At 41.9% G+C, this 22,577-nt stretch overlaps 1 protein-coding gene across 6 annotated transcripts in view; it reads left to right on the forward strand.

Moving 5' to 3' along the window:
- The window catches only part of ano8b (anoctamin 8b), a 43,631-nt gene that overhangs the window by 20,228 nt on the left and 826 nt on the right, over positions 1–22,577 (forward strand). The window contains exons 2-20 of one of the 6 annotated variants that reach the window (XM_080506152.1): positions 2,575–2,685; positions 4,428–4,560; positions 8,568–8,706; positions 8,813–8,909; positions 9,138–9,254; positions 9,835–9,962; positions 10,059–10,220; positions 10,322–10,474; positions 11,200–11,326; positions 11,491–11,546; positions 11,623–11,697; positions 11,870–12,004; positions 13,978–14,225; positions 14,596–14,755; positions 15,329–15,721; positions 16,919–17,110; positions 17,367–17,498; positions 18,227–18,337; positions 18,883–19,192. In XM_080506152.1, coding sequence (XP_080362278.1) covers positions 2,575–2,685; positions 4,428–4,560; positions 8,568–8,706; positions 8,813–8,909; positions 9,138–9,254; positions 9,835–9,962; positions 10,059–10,220; positions 10,322–10,474; positions 11,200–11,326; positions 11,491–11,546; positions 11,623–11,697; positions 11,870–12,004; positions 13,978–14,225; positions 14,596–14,755; positions 15,329–15,721; positions 16,919–17,110; positions 17,367–17,498; positions 18,227–18,337; positions 18,883–19,192 — 2,979 coding nt within the window. Of the gene's footprint in view, positions 1–2,574; positions 2,686–4,427; positions 4,561–7,350; positions 7,484–8,567; positions 8,707–8,812; positions 8,910–9,137; positions 9,255–9,834; positions 9,963–10,058; positions 10,221–10,321; positions 10,475–11,199; positions 11,327–11,490; positions 11,547–11,622; positions 11,698–11,869; positions 12,005–13,977; positions 14,226–14,595; positions 14,756–15,328; positions 15,722–16,918; positions 17,111–17,366; positions 17,499–18,226; positions 18,338–18,882; positions 22,457–22,577 lie in introns of those variants that run through there. The other 5 variants (XM_080506153.1, XM_080506148.1, XM_080506149.1 and 2 more) reach the window with 5 other exon arrangements.

Consider the following 22,577-nt stretch of genomic DNA (forward strand, 5'->3'; position numbering starts at 1 on the left):
GCCAACAGGGTTGTTCTTAATAACTTAATCCCGTGTGTAGCGCCATACACAAGTAGATTAGGGAGTTACTAAGGCCACACAGAATATTGCAGATGTGCTCATTGCAACACCAATATGTACAATGTACCTCAGACAGAACCTCAATAAGTTGTGTTTTCAAACACTTTACATTCATGCTCGCCTTGTCAATATATCTGACCAATTCAATGGAGCCCAACTGGTATTGAAGCCTTTCCTCAATGTCAATGTGAGTGTCTGAGGTCACACAGTGTGACGGTGGAAGTGATGGGGACAAGTCAATAAAACCTGGAGAGAAAAAACAAAATGTGTCTAAGCCTGAAGGCCCAATATACACAACATTTTTAAGTGAAATTATTATTACTTTCATTTTGTTTTGACTGCTCAATTACACAACAAAACATTGTTTTCAGTCCCTGTAAACAGATTTCAGTACTCAGTGGTTTCGATACGCCGTATGACATATATAAATAGAAAAAAAAATCCAAAACATGGCACAGTCACAGCTAGTTTAAATCAGGAGCAAGAGAACGAGCACTGTTATTTGGGCAAAGAAATCACAAATCACAGACATTAAAATCATCTGCCTGAGCGTTTGTAGTTTTTACAAACCATACCGTAATCGCAATGCATCGAGGAAACATGAACGCACATCACAAGTTCACCTCGTCTAATATCTTGCGGCTCTAATGGGGGTTCAGTTTGAGTGGCAGTTGGATGTTTTTACGTCGGTTCTCTGGGTGTATTTTCTTCTGATCCCTGCATTGCTGTCATGTGTCCATCCAGTCTGAGTTCCAGGAAGGAAAGGGACACACTGAATAGCAGCGCCAAGATGTTTTTATGGGGCAGGTGTTTACGGGATCCACACAGAAAGAGAGTCTGATTTACAATGCCATGCTAATGGTGGTGATGTCACAGTTAAATCTATTGCTTGCCATGGCCTCGACGACCGTTTGTGTGTGCATTCACTTTTGCAACCGTGTATGCAGCAGTTATTGAAAGTGCTGATGAAGTGTGTTTCATTTGTAAATGATTTGGGCATCTACTCTATACATGTATTTTCTTCTTCTTTTTTTTAATTACTTAAACCTTACATACTGCTTGGGTCAGGTTAATTGTTGGCAAAAAAAACAACCTAAATCTAATCGTTTTACCTTGAATTTTGATCTTTAAAAATGTTTTATTAATTAATGGGACATTTGAAGCACCAAATATTTTGTACACTGAGACTGCTCTGGATCATTTTCAATGATGCTGGATCTAAATGTGATTTGGTTCAGCGGTGCACAGGTTTGACAGTCATCTGTTGTAGTTGTGTATACGCGTGTGAGACAATGTGTTAGTGGGTGTGATTGGATGCTTTTCTCCCAAAATAAGTGTAAAATCTAGAACACATTGTCTCCCTGCTCTCTAATAGTTACACAGAGGATTAGTTTTTAATTCATCAACGTCAGACTGACTATTTATACTAACTAGAACTGTTAAAGTCAAGGTCAAAAGTGGCCTGGGCCAAAATGCAAAGGGACTGAATATGAAGGGATTAAAAATGAAAAATGATTTGATAGATATTGTGACGCTCAACATGCCTGGTTATGATCTTTGTACATTTCTGCTCCTTTCATATCCCACACTTCAGAGATTACAGGGGCTGCGGCAGGCAGGACCTTTCTTTGGGCTGCTGCCACATTAATATTGAAGGCCCATGTAACAGTTTCCACAAACTGTGGCATGACAGCTGAGCCGGGTCTGGTCTTACACCAGTCACAGACCGCCTGGTGCTCTTTAAACTATTTGCAGTCATGAATCAGTGGGAACGTGAGACTCTCCAGTGTCCGTGATTGATGAAAGAGGTGTCAGAGCAAAGATGAAGTTCATTTACTTTTCCATGATGCTGCAGTGTTCGTACTAAGAAAAGTATATGCTGTGTGGCGTCTTGCCTTCAGGCTGTAGCTTTCTGATGTTCCTGTTGCAATCTTACGTCACCATGTCGTCGCATTTGGGATACAGTCGTTATACATTAATGAAGGCATCTATAGACGTCAAATCACAGTTTGGCCGACATAGTTGAGATTCTGGAACGTTGAGGAGCAGCGGTGTCCCCGGGGAGAGAGCTGTTGTTGAGGAGTAACCTGTGTAGAATGTGTTGAGTTGATTGACCTGAGTGCATCTGTGTGTGTGTGTGTGTGTGTGTGTGTGTGTGTGTGTGTGTGTGTGTGTGTGTGTGTGTGTGTGTGTGTGTGTGTGTGTGTGTGTGTGTGAGACACTGTTGACAATGTGTGGCCTCTGGTGTTGGCAGGGCATGATTATTTCTGTCAGTGTTGTGAGGCAAGGGGGCGTGACATTTAAATCTGTCCTGTGGAGAAAAACATTTATCTGTGTTTCTTTGTGTGTGTGTGTGTGTGTGTGTGTGTGTGTGTGTGTGTGTGTGCGTGCGTGCGTGCGTGCGTGCGTGCGTGCGTGCGTGTGTGTGCGTGCGTGCGTGCGAAAAAGAGAATATCCTGCTTTCTTTCTCGTCCCTTCTTTCTCATCGTCTTTCTCATGCTTCCTGTCTTCCAGACAAGTTGTTTGGGAAGCGGCTGCTGCAGGCCGGGAGACACATCATGTCTCATAAGTCTTGGATGAAGACGGTGCCCACGGAGAACTGTGACGTCCTCATGACGTTTGCAGGTCAGTCAAACACACAATACCATGTTTGTATTTCTCGGTACGTAAAAAAACTCTGAGGTGTGTGACGTCAACCTGTTCACCTGGGGCTTCACCTGATCATTTACTTTAATTGACTTATAATCTGCTGATGAATTAAATGTGCCATAATATTTACTTTAATCAACTGAAAGTGGCAGGTTTAAGCTGTAATTAAACAGTTGTATTAAATGCTGAATATTGGCTGCCGAGATAATGCTTGAATTGACGTGTCGGATACTGATAAAATGTAATATTTACTCACACCTTTTAAAACAGTCTTTTGAAGAGGAACAGGTGAGGTGGCTATTATGTTCTAACTTTTGAATATTTTAATTGGCATATTTCAGTGATCCCAGTCCCTCAGCTAAATACTAAAAAAAAATTTTTAATCTGTTTTTGGATTGCCATTGAACAAAAGTTGTGTACTTTCTCAGTAGAGGTGAACATCAGTTTTACAACTTTAAATGGGCAGAAATAAAGAGACAAAGACAAAAGACAAATCACAATTGCAATAAGTTCAGTGTCCCTCAAACACTACATGTCCCCCTGTTAACTGTAAATTACCCATGATGTAGATTTCACAGATCTTTAAAAGAAAGTATTTCCCCTTTTCTGACTTTCATATTTAAAACATGATAAGTGTCATTCAGTCACCTGTTGGCAGCACAAGAGCAAAGTTTCAAAAGTCTTAGGGGAATCACTGGTGTATTTCATTTCTCTCATACCATACAATGAATGTTAAAATCTATTGAAACTGTGTTTAAGCATCTCAGCAAATGTGTTTTGATGTTTTTGATTACAGCTGAAATTCAGCCGAAGGAAATCTGCACTTTTTCATTCCTGCATCAAGACTCAGACTCAAACTACACAAATGTTAAAGAATAAGAGCTAACATACACACTATCGTGACTTTCAAGTCAATTTAAGGGGAGACATCATCCCAGCATGTCTTAAACCTGTGCAAAGTTGATATCCCATGAAATCCTGGATCCCCAGTGATTGAATGGAGGCACTGAAAACAAAACACGCTGTGTCTGTATTTTGTTTAGCAGGCACAAATAAACTCAGCTCATGGAACCATTTCTTAAGCTGGCTCCCAAAAAACTTTCATTTGTAGTGATTTCATTGGAATATTTCTTTGCTTTTTTAAAAAATTCTTCCTCTTTCTGTTTTTTCAGGGAGGCTGTCACATTTAATTTTGTGAACACTAAGCACTCCACCCTGTCCTCTCACAGTGACTAACAGCAGTAATACACATAAAAACACTTTCGAAAACTCTCGTTTCTGTTTGGTATCACTCTGTGTTGTTAGTTCATCACCTCTTGTTTCAAATCAGGCTCATTATTAGTAATACTGGCTCAAACACACAGACATTCACATAATGCAGTTTTACTCAATTTGACAATTAAATATGTCTTTTATATTTTCCTCTAACAATTGATTTTCAATAGCAACATAATGATTGAGTACTTCCACAAAGACGAAAGCAGTAACCGTTTATTCCTGTGATTTCATCCTTTAACTATTATTTTTTTATTCGATCGCCAGCCCGGAGAAGCAGACAAGAAAAGATGTTCTTAAGTGTTTGGTAGTATGACACTTAACCTCCAGCTGCTTCTCAGGGATAAATAGCAGAAGACCGTGGGAGTTCTCGGCAGCTCCCGCACATAGCCGTGCGTGGGAAGAGCTGAAAGTGTATTTTTATTTTTCATTTCCTGCCACAGACACTACAGATGACCACACGTTACTATGGCTACTGAACCACATCCGGCTGGGAATCCCAGAGCTCATCATCCAAATCCGACATCATAAGCAGACGCGGGTCTACGCATTCTTCGTCACCGCCACGTATGAAAAGTAAGACCGATATCAGCAATATGTTTGTGGTGGAGTATTCAGCAATTTGTTTTATGTTTTGACTGATCGACAGAGAGCAGGCAGCGTCTGATCTTTCTCAGTTACTTTTCAGTTCTCATGTTTGACAAATCATCAGAAGAGAAAATGTTGAGTTTTCATGCAGCATTGACTCACTAACATCATTGCTGAACAAACTTAATCTCAAAACTCAGTGATTCTTTCTTTAAATGGGCACAATATGCTTTAAGTTTATGCTAAAAGGAACTCGGCCTAAAATCGCCTCACTTATAGCATCATATTCACCCCATTAGAAATTGAGCTGTGTGTGTGTTTTAAGAGACTGTTGCTGCCTTTAAGAACTAAATGGCCTTATATTGAATTACGTCATAATTTACTGAGTTTCAAGCTGTAATGGAAAGAAATTAAGACACAGCAAACTGCCATGAAGCATTGCAAATTCTGCATCACGTGTTTTCTGGTTTATAAAAGCAGTCAATATTCCCAAGTAAGTATCAAAGTGTAAAAAAAAAAAAATATTTAGCAAAATCTGGTAGTCTCCGTCAAAGATTTCAAATATAGATCATGCAAATCGACTGTTTTCACCATAAATGTTTATAAAAACAAAAAGACAATATGAACACTGTCATGCTGCAATGTCGATGACATCTGCAGGCATGTGAGGAATAATGTATTCATTTTCTGTCTGCCAGCATGGAAAAGTGTGATTTATGACAGATTCAACATGCTGCCAGAGGACAAAACAAATGTTTTAGTCTCACCTCCTGGCTGTGCTTTTAACTGCTTTCAACATCAATCTGGTTTGTTGCAAAGCAAATTAATGCATTTTGTTCAATATATGTTTATTCAGGATTGATTTGCATATTCACATATTGTTGATTGAATGAAAATGTTTTGATTTGGACCTTTTTGCAGTTTAAGCTGAACTTGGCTTCAAAAAACTGGCCTGCTGACATGAGTCATAGCAGGTCGAGCTGCTGGTACAGCATCAGTTTGTCTTCCACTGAGACAGAACAACACATACAGCTCAATGAAGAAACCTTTTATCACGTTTCCTTGTCTTGAAGGTGAAGGTGTAGTTATTTTTCAAAGGTACTGCTGGAGTCGGGGATGTAAAGTGCAAAAACACCTTGTGCTGTTCCTTGTTGGTGTGCAGTGCTACCTTTATATTTAGCTGCAGTTATACGAGGAACAACAGCTCAGCTCGTGCACAGTGAAGCAGCCATGATCCTCGTGGACCGGCACTACTCCTCTGCGTTTAGCTGCAGGTGATTTAAAGGTTTTCTGAAGGTTTAGAGTCACGGTGAATTGTATGGATTTTATACACGCTGGTTACGCGCGTGGTTGCGCTCTCTTGCTTTGAGCAAAATCCTCGAGGGAATTGTGGATGAGTCCAGGGTCATTTTAATCTCTCCCTTGACTTTGGTGTATAAATATCCAGAAATACAATCCAGGGGATCAGGGTGGAAGTCGTACCATACAGTGTTTCACCTCTTGACAAACTGAGACCTCTTTGCTGACTGTGCATTTAACAAAGAGCCTCTCTGTAAAGAGAGCAACCTTTAATCCATGAATGGAATAGAAATAGACGGATGACCAAAGGAATGGAGAACAAATGAGATGAAATGATAGAAAGAGACACAGTAACGGGTAAAATAGAAAAAAAAAAGAAAAGGATTCGGGCATGAAGACAAGAAGTGAGGAGAGCTCATGTTGTGGAAAATGGACAGAGTGCTTTTTGAAAGTGTGCCCATATGTTTTAGCTGAAATGCTCCAGGTGAATGATTGCACACACACACACACACACACACACACACACACACACACACACACACACACACACACACACACACACACACACACACACACACACACACACACACACACACACACACACACACACACACACACACACACACACACACACACACACACACACACACCAGCGATTAGTTGCGTTGACCTACATCATGTGGTAGAAAAGATAACCTAGAAAATATTCTATCCTCTCAAATTCACCTTGTATATTAATTCCCTTTCACATAAATTGTTCTGAATTTCATTTGCTGTCTGCCTTTGTCATTCACTACAGGTAGGGATAATTATTTTATTTTTTTTATCATATCAGTTTTTATCATAGTTTTCCCTCTACATGTCGGAAGTAAACATATCAGTGCGGTCGAAGATACCAACATCAGCACAGCTGTGATGGACGTGAGGTTTGATTTTCAGAAAGGCTCAATTTATTGCATTGAAGACAACTTATGTAAAAAGTAAATTTTCAGCACTTAAGTCTCCGTGTGTCAAATATGTGTGTCCTTTTTTTTCCCCATACCTGACACGCCATCTATTACTCACTCTTCAGGTCTGACTGGGCAGTTTGCAGCACGCAGTCCTGCTCTGCTGAGTTTCTGCATTACGTCTGTTAGGTATTTGCTAAATTTGCATAAACCAAAGATGCAGCTCTCTCCCTCAGCAGTATTCTGCTCTTTTACAAGGTGAGCTTTGTACACTGCATCTCTGTCTTAGGGCTTTCTTGTGTTGGGGACAAGAGAGCGTAAAAGGTAATAAAGTTTTTGATTAAATACAAGAGCGGCAATCTCATTAAGACTCCTGGCAGTGGCAGAAGCTGCGCACCTCTGAAAGGCCTTGTGGTTATTGGCTTAAACCACCAAACAGTTGGTTTAAATTGATACACCCTTGTTTTGTTCGTCAGACGAAGACCTGCACCGTGACAACGCTGCGAACTAAGCAGAATTCAACAGTGATACAGAAGCTTACCGCTCACATTTCTGCTGCAGTCCATCACCGTGTTGTTCGTGATTCACTGCACTGCTTCTCCACGAGCATCGAGGATCATGATGGATGGACGTTAGTGGCCCACCTATGCTGAGAGCAAGTGGATGTGTGTGCAGACTATATATACATGTACATGTAAGGGAGAGGTGTTGGCCCACGGGACACAGAGGGCGTGGTGCTGCATTATTATTGCAATTTCAGCACAAGGCCACTGGGAAGGACAAAAAGAGAGCAGAAGGGGATGATGGGATAAAGGGAGGGTGCTGCAAAGGAGAGGAAGGGACTCCAATAGAGAGAGATGAAGAGTGACGAGGGAGGAAGGTGGAGAGGTTGTAGAAAGAGAGAGGAGGGGGGACGATGTGGAGGAGGGGTTGATGGGAAATGAGATGAGGTTAAGACATTGGAGGAGATGAAGGACAATCATTCCCTGCCAGTCCTTGTGTTCACCATTATTTTTCAGCGTAACACGACTAGAGAGGAAAGTAGGATTTTTTTTTTTACTGCAACCTTTTGACATTAAAAACGCACAGAATTGTCGGCCCACTATTTATATTGTTATATCATGATGCTCAGATATTTTATGTGTATTAAGGAGAAGAAAGTTGAGGTATGAGATATCAGTGTTCGCCGTCATTGCATTATTATTCAAATCCAGCATAACGACACTCCGGGATATTGATGATGAAAGGATTTGATATGTGCTTCCTCACATAGGAATTTACAATAATAACAGAACTGCTGTATTTTGGGCAGAGAATGGAAACTGTTTTTATTAATCATTATATACATTTTTTTGTTGTTTTTTTTGCAATTTTCAGATACAAAAATAATCCCAGGTGTTATCTTTAAGACTAGCAAATTATTATTTGTTTTGTTTTTTTTATCAAATGAATAAATGTTCAATCATGTGAAACAGAATAAATCTTTAATCCTTTTTTATCCAAGTGCCGTGCAGCAATTTTTTTTTAATCTAGATTTGATTTGAGTAGGTTTGACCTGAATGCTGCCACTTGATGGTTGTCTTCTGCAAGTGCCGGTCTGAGGAAGGCAATCAGTAACAAAAGGAAATGTAATCAGAACAGGTTGAGGTGAAAGTGATTCTTTGCCGGAGCACATCAGAGACTAAAGATGTAGGCGGGTATGGGCGTCTGAGGGCATCTTAGAAACACCTGGTTTATGTCGCCTTGTAGTTTGCTGAGAGGTGCTGAAGAGATGGGACTGAGGAAACCAGTGAAGTCTGAGTTTGGAGGAGGAACACGAGGCTTCTCCTGTGAGGAAGACTACATCTACGAGAACATCGAGAGCGAGCTGTGTTTCTTCACTTCTCAGGTCAGAGCTTAACACACACACACACACACCCCTGCACTCACACATACACACACTAGTGAACGAGCTGTTGTGAGATTTTGTAACATCGCCAGTTCCTCTCCTGCAGGAGAGGCAAAGTATCATTAAGTACTGGATGGACAATCTACGTGCCAAACATGGGGAGGTGCTTCATAATATCAACTTCCTCGAGGGCCAACCAATCAGTAAGCAGCGTCCTTTATCTCCGCAGTTTGCTATTTATTTTTATTAAACAGAGCACACGCCTTTGGCAGGCTTTGGAAATATTCCTTTATTTGTTTTGGATTGGGATGGATGTGACGGTTCTGTGCAGTCAATAGTTTCAGTTTATTTATAAACACTCCTATTGCTTTCGTGTCTTGAACTGATTACGTTCTCGTTTCGAGGATTTTATCTTCTTTTTCTCTCCGCAGTCCCGGAGCTGAGTGCGAGAGGAGTGATCCAGCAGGTCTTTCCTCTGCATGAGCAGAGGATCCTGAGCCAGCTGATGAAGTCTTGGGTGCAAGCTGTTTGTGAGAAGCAACCTTTGGGTCAGTTAATCAACACATCTATGATGCATTGGAAAATACTAACACAACCACAGCTCATGACAAATTAGTGTTTACAGAGTGTGACTCGCATAGTTGCTGTCAGTTTTTTTTCTTTTTTCAATCACAGGCACTGGCCGATGGTGATATACCATGATTCTCTCTTAACTGGGGTTAACAACAATTATACAATAAGCAAATTCACTTTGCAGCTGAAATGACTACAAACTCAAATATTCAGCTGAACTACTCAATCACAGTAGTTTCGTAGTTCTGATTTCTTGGTCTCTTTTGGGCACTTTATGAACCCTTGATAGAAAGACACTGCACAAAAACACTTCTAAATACCTCTAAAAAGTGACATCTTTCCAATCTGTTGATTATAATCACTTGTTTGAAAAGAGCAACAGTTATGAGGCCACTAATGCAGGAAGCTCTTACTTTCTTTTGGCATCTTCAAACAGCTCTGTGGACATGGACTCTTATATTCTTTGTGTATTTATTTATAAATGTCATCCTAATAGACAGTTATTGCTACAAAGAGTAATTTTGTCCAAATTTCTGTTGGCCCAATGTCATCTAGATGATATTTGTGACTACTTTGGGGTGAAGATTGCCATGTATTTCGCCTGGCTGGGTTTCTACACCACTTCCATGTTGTATCCTGCCGTGATCGGCTTCGTGCTTTGGATGCTCACCGAGTCCGATCAGGTGAGGAGAAATCAGACCAAACTACAAGTAAGCGGCTCACTAAGTAAACCACTGGAAACGAATGATCAACCGCCGCATGTCTTTTTGACGTCTCAGACGAGCCGGGACATCTGCTGCGTGGTGTTTGCACTGTTCAACGTGGTGTGGGCCACCTTGTTTCTCGAGCGATGGAAGAGGAGGGGGGCTGAGCTGGCGTACAAATGGGGAACGCTGGACACACCCGCTGAATCCCTGGAGGAACCGCGGCCTCAGTTTCGGGTGAGACGACGTAAAATCTTTACTTGCCTTAATGTTCGATACCCTGTTCGCTGCTTCGCTGCGGTCCTTCATGCTTCCTGTCTCCCTCTGTGTGTCTGCAGGGAGTGAAGCGTTGCAGTCCAATAACAGGATGCGAGGAGTTCTACTATCCTGCGTGGCGGAGGCGGGTATTCAGGTGGTTGGTCAGCCTGCCCATCTGCATCCTCTGTCTCTGCTTTGTCTTCCTGGTGATGCTCATCTGCTTTGAGCTGCAGGTCAGTCTGCCGCCTGCCAGCATCAAGTTTTTTGTATTTTGGATTGTTCTTCTATGAATAAAGCAGCACCAATTGTTAAAAGCTGTACTTTTGTACTTGATATTGGGTCAAAGAACTGACAAAGAAAATGTGTTGAAGTCAATGTGAATCAAAGTTAGAAATAAAAATTAAAAATTACTATTCTGTCTATCTATCTATCTATCTATTTAAAGTTGACACATTCCTACCATCTGAGAGCTTTGTAAAAAAAAACTGCAAAGGATCAGAAAATTGAGGCTTAATGTTGATTATTTGGCTTGATCAAGACACATTACTATGACAAACAATTTGTTACTGCTTTACATAGACTTGGTGAGATAAGACCCTTAAAGCATAACAATTTAGTCAAAAATAGACTTTTTTGCACATTGATTTTTATTGTAACTGTGTTGTTATTGTCTCTTTGTAATGATAAAAATTGTACAGACAAGTGTGTCAAACGAGCAATGCAAAAAAGGTTTGTAGTTATGAACGTGTGCAACTGTGCATTTGTTCACGGGTTACCGGTACGAGGCCGAATGTTGCTGAATACTGAAACGTCAGATGATACACTTTCAGGGTTTATCCATTCAGAAAGAATGCCAGAGCAGATACTTTCTCCTTTAAAGGGAACGTTGCTGCGTTGAAGACGTCGATCCTTTTGTTTCTTGATATTATTTGCAAGAAGTGCATATGTGTCTCTGCAGGAGTTTGTGATGGGGATCAAGGAGATGCCTCGGCTCGCCCGCTTCATCCCCAAAATCATGCTTGCTATCACTGTGACCGCATGTGACGAGGTGTACAGGAAAATTGCCTGCTGGCTCAATGACATGGGTAAGAATCAAGCATGTGCACTGACACATGTCCATATTCAGCAAATCTCTTGTTTAAAACAGTGCTCAACTATTTTTTTTTTTTTTTTTTTATCGTAGGGCAGGATTTGTCTTTTAGTGGTTCAGGAGATAGATTGACATAGCGCTTTGGTTGTGTTTTCACAGAAAACTATAGACTCCAGAGTGCCTATGAGAAAAATCTCATCATCAAAATGGTTCTTGTAAGTGACTATTTCACATCATTTAACCCGCTGAAGTGAATCCATTATTGACGTGTGGCTTTTCTCCCTCTTGCAGTTTCAGTTTGTAAATTCTTATCTCAGCCTTTTTTACATTGGATTCTACCTCAAAGACATGGAGCGCTTGAAAGAGGTAGGAAAAGTCCCAGTGTTCCTTTTCCTTGCTTCCATGCATTTGCTTCAGTAATTCTTCTGGCTCCTCACGTCTGACTCCCCTCCTGAAATGCTTTGCTCTCCCTCCTTACATGCACTGATTTCAATGCCCACCCATCCACATATCCATCCCATTTGTCCATCCGTGGAAGATGCTGCTGGTGTTGTCTCTGTTACGGAGTCTGCAGCGGCAGGTCCGGGTCAATGTGATGCCTTCCCTCTTCCTCAAGATCCCGACGCTTGTGGTCACTATGCCTTGGTTCTTCAGGGCTTCACTCAGGTCCAAAGTATGATGCCTGTTCTCGGCCAGACCACAAATGTCCATTTCAGATCGTTTATAACAGCTTTTGCACGCCACGGTGAACAACCAGTCTGCTTTGTGAACAAACTCTTGTTGACTTGCTTCAGATTGTCTGGCCAAAGCTTACAACTCGAGATTTGGAAAGGTTTCCTTGTATTCCCAAGGGTTTTTTTCCACAGTATTCTGTGTCTCGTTGACTTGTAGCAGTCGGTAGATTTCTTTTTTATTCTTGATTGATTGAAACTTTACCACAATCCCTGTTAAAATCTTTGTTTTTCATTGTGCTCTATTGGGGTCAGGGTTTTTTTTCCCACAACTTCTCCTTTCCTTCAGCTTGCTTAAATTTGCCTTTTGTAAACCCTTTGCAGCTCTTACTCCTTCTCCCTCATTAGTCATTGACTATCAGTTCGGATAGTGGCGCCACCTCCCCTGGGTTATCATAATCTCTTGAGATCATGTGACTTAAAAGACAAGCCTGAGCCAGCTCAGCCAAGCTAAATATTTGTCAAGTGTATATTTACTTTTAGCTAATTTATTCAGTCTCCCTTTGAGAGCCGCTGCTCCAGAGTTACGTGCCGTTCAATCCCAAAACAGACGAGACTGGAGAAAATTAATTAATTGGGGCTAAAATGTGGCTAAATTTGTGAGGAAAATCTTTAGTTGACTATTCAGTTAACCTTTCATTGAGTCTTAAATGACTGAAGTAAAAAGCATCTGGTGTTGTCAGCTTGATTGTGATGGTGTGCTGCCTGTTCCTGTCGGTAACCTGGAGGGCTAGCTTTATCGCTTTTCGCAGTTTTACAGGTCCATAGCATTGACTGAATTTAATATTTGTTATTGTCATTGAAGGAATTGAAGTGTGCGTGCGTGTGCGTGTGCGTGTGTGTGCTTCCTCGCTTGGGTGCATGTGTGCCTTTTCTCTGCAGCTGCAGCACGTACTGTTTTCCACGTCAGCATTGTTTGACTTCAGGACAATTGCTTTTGAATTGAAACTGTAAAATGTGTTGAACTGTAAGCTCAGCAATGCTGCAACTCTTTAAATCGTCTGTGCTGCAGGTGTACAATGATTTCAGTGAATGAAAACATAATTGCTGCTTGGATTTTAGTATTAAACCAACTTGCTTTATTTCTATGGTTTGTGGATTATTTCTGTCTGCGGTGACAAAATATTTTACTCGTCGTGATCGCTGACAAACCAAACACCAATGGAACAGATGGCTCTAATTGTAAATGAATTTTATCTTGTGAAAAGTTAGCCTACCCAAACGTTATACTAACTTGATTATGTTAGGTATGAACAGAGTAATCAAGATACCTTTACACATAACACTTGGTTGATTTATTTTCAGTTTGTCTAATTTATTTTTTGTAGTTGTTCTTAAAAGTTTGGATTAAATCATTGTGATAGTTTCAACCACTTATAATTTACCTGTAATTTCTGCTGACTGCATTTTGGCAAACTGTAAACCTTCACCCAAATAGTAATGGAACGTTAATGTCCTCTAAACTAAGTTGGTTTTTATTGGTTATGATTAGCATTTGTTCTGCCGCATAAATGTGATATTAATGGTCTTAAATCCTGAGTGAAGCAGATGGAGCATAAACGTGTGGCTGCAGTGCTCCCTGTTGGTTTGTTCTGAACACGTCCCTAAACACTGGTGGAGGAAATGTTGAAAGCACACAAGTGCTGTTCAGTTGCACATTCCATCCTTGTGTGATTTGCTTCTATGTGGACTTTTGCACACATAATTGTGTTTCTGTTGGTTTGATGCATTTTCCTCGAGGATGCTTTCTTCTGCTCTGTTGGCTCATGGTCGTGTCCTCTGGTTCATCTTCATGGTTTACAATAATTCTCATTGAACGCTTTGCATTTTAAGCAGTTTGCCTCGTTCTGTGGCAGTGCTCGTTGTTATCGTCCTGTTTCTCTGGTGTGGTGACTCCTCTCCTCTGTTTTGTCAGATGCTGGCCACTCTGCTCATCATACGCCAGTTCCTTCAAAATGTGAAGGAGGTCCTGCAGCCTTATCTGTACGAGCGCCACAAGCTGGGAGAGCTAACGCCGAGAGCCGTGTGGGACCTGTTGCTCTCGGTGCTGCTCAAATATGCCCGGCTGGCAGCTGGGAAAGCCCAGGCCTCTCCCACCGACCAGACCATGCCAGGAGCTGGACTGAGGGGCACCAGGCCTGGAGTCAGGCACCCAGAACGAAGGTCGCGCTCATTATTTCAGCTCTAAATCAGTCAGAGGCAAAAATTTAAAGTGTCTTCGACAGCCAAATAAAAAAAAAAAAAAAAAAGAGAGAGATGTTACTAGAAATGTGGTGAGACACAGAAAGGGTGAGATTAAACTATTATCAACACGAACACATTCGATAAATTAACATGGCGAACAATAACATTTATGTGTTTAGGTGTCATTCACACTCACAGCTTCAGTCACTACAATCTAGATCTAAATAGAGTCACTGTCGCTTGTGCGTGCGGATATGATTCATGCCTCTCAAACACTGAGAAATAAAACCACTTCAACACCATTGAGTGGTTAACATGCGCCATTTGTCTGATGTCTTTCTCTTCTCAGGGAAAAGAAGTGTTTGAACGGGGGATGTGGAGTGCCTGATGAGGAGGAGGGAGGCGAGAGGGACGAGGCCGACAGTGGGAGGTTCAGTGAAGGAGAGACGGAGGAGGAGAGTCTGATCGACTGCGGTTTGAAGCTGAGGAAAGTCAGCTTCATCGAGAAGGTGCAACGCCTTGTGACGTGTCTTGTTATGTCTGTTCTGTAGGTTTTTGATCATTTGTTAGGGAAAGAAATGCAGGTTTATATGAAATGTCTAATTTATTATCAGGTGGTGAAGTGAGATAGTGATGTGATGCAAATTGCCACATCTAATCTAAACGATTAAGTCAGTTCAATCCAATTAGCTCCCAAGTAATTGAACTTTCATTACCCTGGGTTTACCGTGAGTGTTCTCTAAAGGGTCAATTTCAAGAGAACGCACTGCTACTTTGATAAGGATATGTAATACGTACTGGGTTCTTTACTTCAGGGTAATGGTGTAAAATGCATTCATGAGACAAGTCTATTGTTTTACAATACATTTGCTCATTTTCACTGAAGGTGACATCATCAGGCCAGCGTGAGAACAAGCATGTTTTATTCATAATTTTATTCCTTCACTATTTTGGAAAGAAAAAAACTCCTTATTGCTGTACACAACTGTTTTCACAAACATGAGCACATTTCAACAGGAGGTGGCAGTAATAAGAGCGATGGTGGTGAAAAGCGTCACTTATCGTTGGCGGTTGTTGTTCAGGTGGACAGAAGAGCAGCCTGTAGTGTTCCCTCCATGGACAACAGCTTCATGGAAGAGGGGAGCCCCACCATGGTGGAAAAGGGAATGGACCCCGCGTCTGTGTTCGAGATGTGTGACGACGACGACGATAACGGCATCCATGACGTGAAGGAATCGAGCGGGGGCAGTACTGACGGAGTTCACGGCGTCGCCGGTGCCGCCGCTGCCGTCGGCTCTGCGTCGTTGCCGTCTGGCTCCGAGGGCAGCACATCACTGCGTCACAGATGGAGAGGCCGGAGCGTGGAGAGGACAGACCACAAAACGAAGAGGGAGTCGTGGATAGATCCTCCCGAGGAGAGAGAGAGCACCACACTCACTCAGGCTGAGATGGAGAGCTGCATGCAGACGTATGCTGTAAGGCAAATTATTAATGTTTGGATTTTTTTTGGCAGAGAGTTTAAGGGTATCCATTTGTATGTTTTAGCCAACAGGCATATGTGATTACTCTGTTAGCGCAGCACATTCAAGGAAATGTAAATCCTGCCATCTAAAACCTGCTGTGTAACAAACAAAGCAAACAGGAGGCCTTAATGTGCTTAACGGAATCATTTCTGTGACTGTCTTGACTGGTTTCTAGAGAGATCAGTCAGACATGAAGACGATTGACAGATGAGGTGAATAACATTGACTATCTCTCTATGAAGGTGCCTGTTAGTGAGGGGAATGTGTTAGGCAATGAACGAGCACTCGGTTTGTCGATGACGTCTTGGGAGCAGAGGAAGAACATAGTTGATCTCGAAAACTGCAGCTCTTTGTGAGTGTTTCCTGACTGCAGCGATCAACATTGTCACTTAGTGAGTTGTGGGTGGCTCAGCTTACTGAAGCACATGGAAATGCTGGTTCTTGTGGTTTACAACCCACAAATAAGCTGCTGTAGCTCCAACCGATGCAGAGGTTGATGCTGGATCTGCTAAATCTTTGTCAGACGACACTGTTTACCACAGTTTGTTGAACGTGTGATTCCTCGGTGGACTTGTAGAATAGAATGTTGTTGTTTTTGCATGTGCACAAGATAAAAGTGAGAAAGTTTTCACTATTATTAACACACTGATACGTGTGCATGAATGTGTGCTGATCAGAAAAGGTGGGATGGAAGTTTCAGGAAGTTCATAGCATGTGGTATATGTTTATTGTGTCTGATTATGGTTGACTCAAACAAAGTGTTAGAAAATCTGCAGAATCCTTTGAAAACAAGGAGAAAAACAACAAGGGCAGACAATACTTGAAGGGTTTTGTTTTTGTGAAGCTCAGAAGTGCGAACAGTGAATACTTTTACTGCTGTCTGCCACTAAACAATACTGTCTTCAATCCATTGTCTTCAACTGGAGAATTACAATTACAATTCAGTTTTTGTTAAACTAAAAAATAGAGACATATGTTGCATAATCATTTTACTGTCACATGGCTGAAAACATTTGCCTGAGGTTTCTGTCATCCCTGTTGTACCAAACTAACAATGTTGTTTGTTGGGCACAGTAATTGAGTCAACAGAAAGACTGGACTCACGCTGACAGAGCTGTGGTTAAAGGTCTTGTGTTTTTTTCCTCTCAGGACACCTTCCAGGATTACCAGGAGATGTTTGTCCAGTTTGGCTACGTGGTGCTCTTCTCCTCCGCCTTTCCCCTGGCCGCCATGTGTGCTCTCATCAACAACATCATTGAGATCCGCAGCGATGCCTTCAAGCTCTGCACGGGCCTGCAGAGGCCTTTCGGGGTCCGAGTGGAGAGCATCGGCCAGTGGCAGGCTAGTGACACTCTGAAACCTTACATGATGGTTTTTAATCTTGTCTTCTAAAGACGGTGGTGGTTATTTGACAACTGTGCTAATTGAGCCTTAAGTCTTATCAGTTTAGTCCTCTAATGGATTAAACACCTGTTATTATCACCCTGTGTTTTGTTTTTTTTAAACCATCAGCAGTCTAGGTAAAGCTGATACATGTAATCAGTCAGACACAGTCAAAAAGGACCTGTTTTTTTTTATTTTATTTTGTACTTAACAGACTGCAATGGAGGCCATGGGACTGATTGCCATCATAGTGAACTGCTACTTGATTGGTCAGTGCGGTCAGCTCCAGCGGCTCTTTCCATGGCTCAGCCCGGAGATGGCCATCATCTCCATTGTCATCCTAGAGGTACTGCAGCATTCTCCGACCTATCAGTCTGAAATCAGATGTTTGGTTTGTTTTTTTTATGTGACTCCTCACAAAATATGTACTAATTAAAATACGTACACATAAAGGCGTGTCTTAAAAACACATCAGTGTTGTTTGTGCTGATAAGACACAACACATGAAACAACTTATTTCACAATTCATCTCTTGATTAGCTTAGTTGTTTACCTTTCGAAGAGAAATAACATAGTTTACAGAAGTATACTTTGTGTTATTTTTACAACTTTCGGTGGTGAAGGTACCATGTCATATGATACATATACTATACAGTTGTGATGGTTTTTACGACAGATTGTAATTATCCTCTAATTTAAAATAAATTCAGTGAAAAAAAATCTGACATGGGAAAGGTTTGCAAATAATTTTTCAGTTCTTTTTTTCTCAGCTTCTCCTCCAGTTTACAACATTTTTAGACACCAGTTGTTCTGCCAGCTTTACACTAGGTTGTTGTCTATATTCAGAAATAAGTAAAACAGCCTGCAGCTCTGTGGTGGCCTGATTAAGAAGTCACAGCCATCAGAGGAATCATTTTACTCCCCAAATGCTGCTGTGAGAGATTAACTTCGTGTAACATCACTGGAGGAGTACTCTGAAACACTGTGCCCTGTTTGTGATGTCTAACTGAGACTGTACGCTGCATCAAGTACTCAGGAAAAAAAGCTACATTATTTTCACTGTTTGTCTTGCAGCACTTTGCTATACTCCTGAAATACGTCATTCATGTGGCTATTCCTGACATTCCTACATGGGTCAGGGAGGAGATGGCCAAACTGGATTATCAACGCAGAGAGGCCTTTAAGGTAAGAAGAAGACAAACAGCAATTCACTTTACTCTGGAGAAGATGAAATAAAAAAACAAAACATTAATATTATAGACAATTAAAATAGACCGATTGAAAGATCACGTCATAGCTTTCCTCTGTGTACATTTTGGTAACAACAAGGCAGGTTTACTTATGTTGTTGCAGTAAATATTGTGTTAAATTTAACTTGTAATTGTAACGTTGCAGCAAAAAAGACTTACTGTACAGGAAACCACCTGCTCTGCACTTTTGTCGACTCATATATTTATTCTGTGAGTCAATCTATTAAATGTTCCCTCTCAACCTCTTATTTTGATTTGTGCTGGCAATATGTTTGATTGAGTGGGTTGCCCCATTCCCCCCTATGTCGAGCCACGACTTTCCTTCAATTCCCACGGACTCGTCTCAGCTGTAACTATGACGACTCACACCGGCATCGCGTGAAAACCTTTAGATTTGTATCGCTGCTGCATTGTCATAGGTAGTTGAGTTTACGTCGATTGCAGTGAACACATTGTGGTAACGTTCCCCTTCCTCTGCAGAAGCATGAACGTCAAGCACAGCAGCATTACCAGCAGCTGCAGAGGAGGAAGAGGGAGGAGGAGGAGAGGCAGAGGCAGGCGGAGCACATGGCCCGCAGAGAGAGGGAGCGGGACGACAGCAAAGGTGACTCCTCTGGGGATCACCACCATGAAAAGAGTCACGGCAGCAAATCACGCTCCGGGGGTGGTGGAGGAGGAGGAGGAGGAGGTGGAGGAGGAGGGTGCAGCGGATCGGACAAGCCCAAGAGGCCCAGCTCCCTGCTGGCCAATAATAATGTCATGAAGCTGAAGCAGATCATCCCGCTGCAGAGTAAGTTCTCCGGTGGTGCCCGCTCCCCCCAGTCCCCCACTGGCACTGAGCCCAAACTTCCCGGGTTTCTCAGCTTCAAATTCCTAAAGTCACCTGAGAATAAGAAGGACGGCGCCGCCGCCGCCGCCGCCGCCGCCACAGGCACTAATCCCGCAGCAACGGCGTCGTCGTCATCATCATCTTCATCAGCGTCGTCGTCTTCATCATCAGGTAGCAGCTCCCAGGAGCGTTCTCAGTCACCCAGTAAAGCCTTCAACCCCGGGAAATTGTTTAACTTTGGGAAGTCTGAAGGAGGAACATGTGTGAACGGGGCTCCGCTGGCCCGGTCCGGAGAAGGCTCATCATCACAGACGTCAGAGAGACAAGCCTCCCGGGCGGATCTGAATGGCATTCCAGACGAGATCCCCTCGCCTGGAGGGGAGGGGTCCGAGAATGGCTATTCAACAGACTTGGACCCTGCCTGTTCTAAAATGTAGAAGCTCCTGAGATAAAGAAAAAAAGAAAAAAAAAAGAAAAAGAAAACAAACAAACAACAAGAAAAACTGAACAATGTTTGGTCACATCTCAACTGAAGAGGTGACGTGTTTACTGTGAGGAACGGCCTGACCTACTTTCTGTGCTGTCACAGGCCGTGTGTAGAAGTACTTGAAGCAGAGGGAGAGGAATAATCGAAGCAGACGAGTGATGACCGTTGCTCTTTTTGCTGAGCGACAAAAAAAAAGGCTTTTTAAGAAAGATGTTAGCCCTTTTACCATGACCCAATAGACACACACGCACACACACACACACACACACACGCACACACACACACACACACACACACACACACACACACACACACACACACACACACACACACACACACACACACACACACACACACACACACACACACACACACACACACACACACACACACACACACACACATTCTTCTTTGTCTGCAATACATAAAGAAATGCATGAGCTGCATTTCTAATATTTTGAAGCCTTTTAAACAGAGAGCTGTGTTTCTTCATTTCTTCAAGTCGGAAATTGTAAGAATGTCGATGGACTCCCATTAGGACACAACAACCTGTTGTGGAGGAAATACATGTAAAAAAAAGAACATTTACAATGTGTTATGAAAGGAATACTGACCATTTTTTTGGTTTTGTTTTTTTTTTAGCTGTCCCAACACAAGTGATCATTAGATATCGGTCTCATTTCAAAATATGAGGAAATCTTGGGCCCTTCACTTTTGTATTGAAATGAAAATAGAAGAAGAAGGAAAAAGCAATATCAGTCAGTCAGTGTTTTGATAATTCGTATAAACCATCATCACATGGCTCCTCCCTAATAATCATCCCTGCTATATCACCAGCTTTATTTTCAAAGCAGAGGTGATGCCTGGGCTTTGTATGCTTCCCTCCCAGTCTGTGGCAGAAAACAATTACTTTGAAAAGAAAGTGGAACGCTTCATTTTTTAAGCTGTCGATAGAGGTAATTTTTTTTTCTCCCAAAGAAAGCAAAGTGGAAGAGGAATGGTGAAAGCAAAAAGAAAATAGGAAAAAAGAAAAGCCAAAGTAGATGAAGATGATCTGAGAAAATGGAGTATGGATGATGCCTGTTGCGTGCTGTTCTCCATCCAAGCCTGTCGAGCGCCTTGTAAACACAGATGGTGCTTGGTTCCACACACTCGAGCCAGACTTGGCAAATGAGCATAGAGTTAAGGAAGTAACATTTGCACTAAACCCTGACGCCCTGCATAGAAACGTTATTCCTCCCTTCCAGAGAGACTGGAGACACCGGGCTGCCTCATTTAATCATGCGGAAGCTGGATTTTCTTTTTTCTTAACTCCCTCCTCGCTCGTGGTGCATGCTGTCTTAGCACCTGTCCCTTGCAGCAGCTCGGGGATTACAGAAAATTCAGACGAACCCTCCTTTATTAAATTGATTTCCATATCACTTCAAAGTCAGCCCTTTGCAGCTAATGTTGACCAAATCGAGATATAGTGCTGGACAAAAGATGTACAGTACTCTACAATAGATTTAGGCGCTAAAAGGAAAGCGACGACGCTTTCAAAAATGTGCCCTTTAACTTCATACACGGAACAAAAAACATAAGCAAATCAGTATTTGCTGGAACATCCCTTTGATTTTTAAATGGCACCATTATAAGAGTGCCGCCGTTCGTGGCACTCATCTGCCGAGCTTTTGAAGTATTCGAGAAACGTACTGCTGTTCTTCTGTGGATTCACGTTCTTACTGTTTTTTAGGTCATCAGACTAACTTGATGTGGTCGAGATCAGGGCTCTGTAGGGGTTAACGCACCTCTTACAGGACTCCTTGTTCTTCTTGTCCTTGAAGATAACCGAGTTGGACTCTGGCTGTATATCAGGTGTCATTGGCATACCGATTTCCATTTGAATATGTTCCTATATAACAATTGGAAATCTGTTGCCTCTGGGATGGTTTTTTGTGATTACATGGAATGTTATAATCTAAAAGTGCCTAAAACTTTTGCAAAGTACTGTAGTGTCTCTATACTCTAAATGTACTGCAACATGCAACACTGGTTACATTTACGTTTTTTTAAGTCCCCCAAATGAACAGCCTCCCTGTACCCCATCACTTCTGTCGAGTCGCCGTCGAGGTCCTGCCATGCATCCGTGCAGAAGCCACACGTTTGATCTATGATTGAATCACTTCCCATAATAAAATGGTCACATTTCCCTCATCCACAGCAGAGGCAGCAAAAACAGTTGAATCTGGCTGGAGTTTAGGTGCACTTCTGAAAAGGCAACTGCATTATGTGGTTTGTGGATAAGGCCAATGCACTGCGCTTTAGGTTGAGAGACATTATCTATGCATTTCCACACTTTCACCTCCGGCAAGGATTTTGGCAATAAGACTGGGCTAAAGTCGAATGGTTAGACTGTCAACTCCACACAGACGCCCCGCTTTTAACACCTCCACCTAATGCATCACCTACATTCTCTCTCTATGCATCATTTGTTTCTCAGTGTCAGTTCTCTACCATAGTACTTGATGTAAGAACCCTACCCAGACCTGCAATTAAAGGAATGAAGTTCATTCATTGGCTGCTTTGTGTTTACACAATCTGTAAGCTTCAAGCAAGTTTTTTGTATTTTGTTGCTGCTTCCATGTGCCATCTGTAGTCCATTTTCAGTCCTCAGCATAAAAAAAGAGAAAAAATGTACTATAACAGACGGGAAAAAAGATCTTTCTGTCATTAAATGCAATACAGGAGTGGAATGTCAACTTGCGTGGTTACAGTATCATTTTACTCTGTGCTTTTTTTTTTTTTCTATATTTGGATTCAGTTTATTCTAAATGTAAAATAAGAAGTGCAGGACTGAGAGTAACTTGATATCCTCAGTAT

This window comes from Blennius ocellaris, assembly GCF_963422515.1.
Source record: "Blennius ocellaris genome assembly, chromosome: 12".
Taxonomy (NCBI): Eukaryota; Metazoa; Chordata; class Actinopteri; order Blenniiformes; family Blenniidae; genus Blennius; species Blennius ocellaris.